This window comes from Elephantulus edwardii, unplaced genomic scaffold (assembly GCF_000299155.1).
Source record: "Elephantulus edwardii isolate Elephantulus edwardi_28Jun2011 unplaced genomic scaffold, EleEdw1.0 scaffold00125, whole genome shotgun sequence".
Classification (NCBI taxonomy): domain Eukaryota; kingdom Metazoa; phylum Chordata; class Mammalia; order Macroscelidea; family Macroscelididae; genus Elephantulus; species Elephantulus edwardii.
This window is the reverse complement of record NW_006399875.1, coordinates 2,113,492-2,118,337: the sequence shown is the minus strand read 5'-3', so window position 1 is coordinate 2,118,337 and position 4,846 is coordinate 2,113,492. Positions and strand designations below refer to the sequence as shown.

Here is a 4,846-nt window from a genome sequence, read left to right as displayed (position 1 = left end):
TGGAGCAGGCCGGGCGAGGCCGCGGGCGCAGGTCCCGGGGCGCACGGCTCACGCGGGAGGTCGTGGCCCACTCCCAGGCCCTCCCGGCCCGGCCGCTGGGCTCCAGCTCCCCCACCCCCACCTCGGGGACCGTCCGTGGGGGTGCGCTGGACCTGCTCGCGTGGTGCGGGTCGGCGAGGACCCTGGTGGCCCTTCTCGGTTGGCGGAGCTGGGAGAGTTGTAGCGACGAGTCCCAGAGCAAAGCGCTTACAGGCCGGTCAAGTCCGTCAAAATGATCGGAACAATAGAGTTCGGGGGAGCTGGAGGCGCCTCCCTTCTGTCGTGTGTTCGATTTTAAGATTTTTAAGACCTGGAATGCAAGTTCCTATGATTTAGGGCATCCGAAACGGTGTTTGGTTGGACTTTAGTAAGTTGCCAAAGTTTTCCTATGCACCGAAAAGAAAAGCCTGTTCTTCTCCGAGTTACATAATGGAGGATTAAAGAAAACAGTGTCCGCGGGCTTAAAATAAACGGTGTCCTCGGAGCGAGCGGCCAGTCCCTGCGGGTGTGAGCTGGGGGAGGGGGCGGCGAATTTCATTCTCCACGGGGACACTGGCGGGTCTGTCAGGCGACATGATCCATTTTCCTTGGTCTGATGGAAGGTCGCGGCTTAAACTTGGGCAGTGGCGCGGGGCGCGGGAGCTCGGCGAGCGGGCCCCTTCCTGGGCGCTGCCCAGAGGTCGGTGCCCAGTGTGGGCACGCAGGCCTTCCTGCTCCACGAATAATCGGCCAGCCGTGTCCGCCAAGCTCATAGGGGTTTGCTCTGTAACTTTTCCTCTAGTTTGAAAAAAAGGAGGGAGGGGAGAAAAGAAAAGAAATGCCTCTGTCTCTGAAAGCCGTCCCGGCCTGGCCGCCTTTGCAGGGCGCTCGCCATCGCCAGCGGTCAGTGTCCATTTTGTTGAAGCGGCCAGGAGGCCGGGGAAGCGAGGAGAGATTCCCTAAGTGTCCTTTCGGACAAGAATTCCGAGCAGAGAAAGAAACCGGGGAAGGTCTCTGTCTGCAATCACTGGCGAAATCGTTTAGGAAATGGCCAAGTCCATTTGGGAGCGATGAGGAGACACAAACGAAATCTGGCTTCCGAAACTGTGCCCCGTGGCCTTGGCCACCACGCTCACTTAGTCAAGGGAGACCTGCCCCTCTGTACAACTTTCTGGAGTCTGGAGTCTTTCTTGCTACTGTAACTACTCAGACTTGGCTGGGAGAGCAGGCTGTGTTAGGGGTTATTTTGTTGTTGTTGTTACTGTTATTTTGGTTTCGCCCAAGCAATTCTGAATATCAAGTGCCCTGCCTGCTTGGGACAGAGGCCCCTGTGTGGCCATGGTGTGTGTGCGCGTGTACGCGCGCTCGAGCGCCGTGTGGGTCAGAATCCTCTCTCAATGTGCCCAGTGCAGGAGATCCAAGATGTGTTTTTAATGAGGGGCCCTCAGATCGAACTCCTCTCCAAGTGTATTTGTCGCCTCAGTTCCTGCCCTTGCTTGGGGCCGAAACTGCAGCCCCAAAGCTAGGCCCACTGTCCAAGATTTTACAATTAGGTGTTTAGGAGGCAAAGGGGAAGGACCGTCAGCGAAGAAGGTCCAGCCAATTTATGGTAATAATGAGGCCCTAATGAGGTTGTTAGAAAGATAAAATGTTATTTACCAAAACACCTGATGGGATAATTTGACTGGTTGTGTTTTACTACTGATGATAAAAAGAATATTGATTGCGAATAAATCACTGGCCACTAAATGCCTGCAAACAGTTCGTGTTTGCTCGCCTCAGATCAAAGGTAAACTTCGGAGATAAAGTGGGCCGCGCCAGGCCGAGGAAGCGGAACCACTTCCACTCCCCTCGGCCGAGCTCGCGTCAGGCCTGGTGTTAATATTTTACCGGATAAGTCCTTCCTTTTGTATTTAAGAAAACAAATGGTGGTTTTGTTATCTTTGTGGAGGAGAGCCTGGATTAAAATTTAAAATTACCTGTCACCACTGTAGGCCCTTAAGTGTGGGCGAGGCATTGTGTGCAGATTCATTTAGGAGGGGAAAGGAGGGTGCTTTCGTTTTAAATTAAGGGCAGCTTTACAGCGGTGGACCTTCCAGCCAGTTTCTTTGGCGTGACCCCCTCAGGGTCGAAGGGAGGGGGCGGGGGGGGGCTGTAGGGTTTTTGCGTTGGGTTTATCCCTCCAGTCAAAAGGCGAGAAGGAAGATAAACTTGGTGACCCGGGTTTCTCCAGCTCTGGGGGCGGGAGAGGGGCTGCAGGCGTTCAGCACAATTTTGGGAGCGGGGGACTTCGGCTTTCTGCTTGGTTCTTGATAAAGTGAAGCGCAGGCTTGCTTGCTGGAACTTTTCCTGTGCGGTGAAAAACCTTCTCCGCCATGGAGTCCAATGGTGGTTTTGTTCCCTCTCCTCCCCAGGAATGGACTGGGCCTCTGGGAAGTAGCCGCAGGCCCAGCAAGGGAATGCGGGGGAGGGAGCGGCTGCCCCTCACCTTTCCATCTTAGGGGACTCATCTCTCTTTCTCTCCCTCCTTCTCTCCTCCTTCACTTGGTCGGTGGCTTTAGGGTTCACAGTATGAACTCAAGGACAATCCCGGGGTGCATCCTGCCACATTCGCGGCACACACAGCACCTGCCTATTACCCCTACGGCCAGTTCCAGTATGGGGACCCAGGGCGGCCCAAGAACGCCACGCGCGAGAGCACCAGCACGCTCAAGGCCTGGCTCAACGAGCACCGTAAGAACCCTTACCCCACCAAGGGCGAGAAGATCATGCTGGCCATCATCACCAAGATGACCCTCACGCAGGTCTCCACCTGGTTCGCCAACGCGCGCCGGCGCCTCAAGAAGGAGAACAAGGTGACTTGGGGCGCGCGCAGCAAAGACCAGGAAGACGGCGCCCTCTTTGGCAGCGACACTGAGGGAGACCCCGAGAAGGTCGAAGACGATGAAGAGATCGATCTGGAGAGCATAGACATCGACAAGATAGATGAGCATGATGGGGACCAGAGCAACGAGGAGGACGAGGACAAGGCCGAGGCGCCGCGTGCTCCCGCCGCGTCAGCCCCACTCGCCCGGGACCAGGGCTCACCGCTGGCCACCGACGCTCTCAAGCCTCAAGACTCGCCCCTGGGCCTGGCCAAGGAGACCCCTGAGCCTGGCAGCACGCACCTGCTGAGCCCTGGGGCCCGGGCTGGCGGCCTGCAGGGCGTGCCTCACAGTAAGCCCAAGATCTGGTCTCTGGCAGAGACAGCCACCAGCCCCGACGGTGCGCCCAAGGGCTCACCGCCGCCGCCTGCGGGTCAAGCAGGCGCTCCGGGGGCACCGGCGGGGGCGCCGCTGCAGCACCCCGCCTTCCTGCCCAGCCATGGACTGTACACCTGCCACATCGGCAAGTTCTCCAACTGGACCAGCGGCGCCTTCCTGGCCCAGGGCTCTCTGCTCAACATGCGTTCGTTACTGGGCGTCGGCACGCCCCACGCCGCGCCCCACGCGCCGCACCTGCCTGCACCCCCTCAGCCGCAGCCGCCCATCACCTTGGCCATGGGGTCGCTGCACAGCGACAAGGCCTCGACCAGGAGCAGTCCCGCTCTCCCAGGTACAGTAACCAACCATGATTCGCTCAGCAGAGAAACGCAGGGGGTCCCGGGAAATGTCCAGGCTGGGGACTGGGGGTGGGCATCTCTAAGCAGCAGGCCTGTTTGTATTTGCAGAGCGAGGCGGGCCTGTGGTGGGTGGGTGGGAGCCTCATTGCGATGGCCTTCCTTGAATGAATGGCATGAGGGGAGGAATGGGAAGGAGGTCCCTGAGGCACCTGTCCCTGATCCTAATGCTTTGCTCTTCCGCTCCCTGGCAGAGAGAGATCTAGTCCCCAGGCCAGACTCTCCCGCACAGCAGTTAAAGTCGCCCTTCCAGCCAGTGAGAGACAAGTGAGTGCACTTTGCTTTTACCCAGGGGCGGGGGGCTTTGGTCGAGAGAGGAAGGGACCCCACGGCAGAGGTGGGGTTTGCACACCTGAGGCGCCAAGCACCGGCCCAGCGGCGGCAGCTAAGTTGGTGTAGGTGGGGTTTCTCCTGACCCGGGAGCTGCGCCGGGAGGCCACCCTGCCCGGGGCGCGCTGCTGGCGTTTTGCGCTCCGCTGGGTCGCCGAGCGCGCATTCACTCACAAGGCTCCCTATCTTCTCTCCCTGTTTCCCCTGCAGCTCGCTGGCCCCGCAGGAGGGGACGCCGCGGATCCTAACAGCCCTCCCTTCCGCCTGATTAAGGGTCTTCTTTTAACTTTTGCGGGGGGAGGGGGGTGCCAGGGAGGGAGGGGATGAGGGAGGAATTAAGACAAATATTACAGACTGGCGTAAAGGACACTTCTGGCCACGACTTCAAACACTCCCATCCATCGCTTTCTGCAGAAAGTGGCTCTTCCCCGCCGAGCTCGAGCCTCGCGACTGGACCTTTCAGCTCGGGTCCCGCTCTCCTTTGCCAGGATGAGTCTCCGTGCGGTAACAGCCCCCACGTGTTCGTGTCTGTTTCTTTCCCCCTTTCTTTCTGTATATAGAGTGATTTCAGATTGTAAATAGCGCGTCAGCGAACTTGTCTAAATCATATATTTTGTCTAATAAACTAAATGAAATGATTCCCACTGCCTTCGCTGCTGTGTGTGGCTAGCTCTGGGGTGGAGTTGGGGCCCCAAGAGTTCGGGATTTGTGGCCAGGCACCTCTTTGCGGGGCCAGCGTCCGCGGGGGAGATCAGCTCCCCTGGGGAAGGCGTGGAGAGAGGTCTCCACCCAGGAAGCCCGAGTTGGAAACATTCTTTTTGGTGTTAGTGCTGGTTGCTG

The 4,846-nt window shown here is 58.3% G+C and overlaps 1 protein-coding gene across 1 annotated transcript; it reads left to right on the top strand.

The window, feature by feature from the left end:
* The first annotated feature begins 1,356 nt into the window (after positions 1-1,356).
* On the top strand, positions 1,357-4,274 carry IRX1 (iroquois homeobox 1). Its single transcript, XM_006893175.1, has 4 exons — positions 1,357-1,398; positions 2,580-3,612; positions 3,871-3,943; positions 4,217-4,274. The coding sequence occupies exons 1-4, from the start codon at positions 1,357-1,359 to the stop codon at positions 4,272-4,274; spliced, it is 1,206 nt and encodes a 401-aa protein (XP_006893237.1).
* The last annotated feature ends 572 nt before the right edge of the window (positions 4,275-4,846 follow it).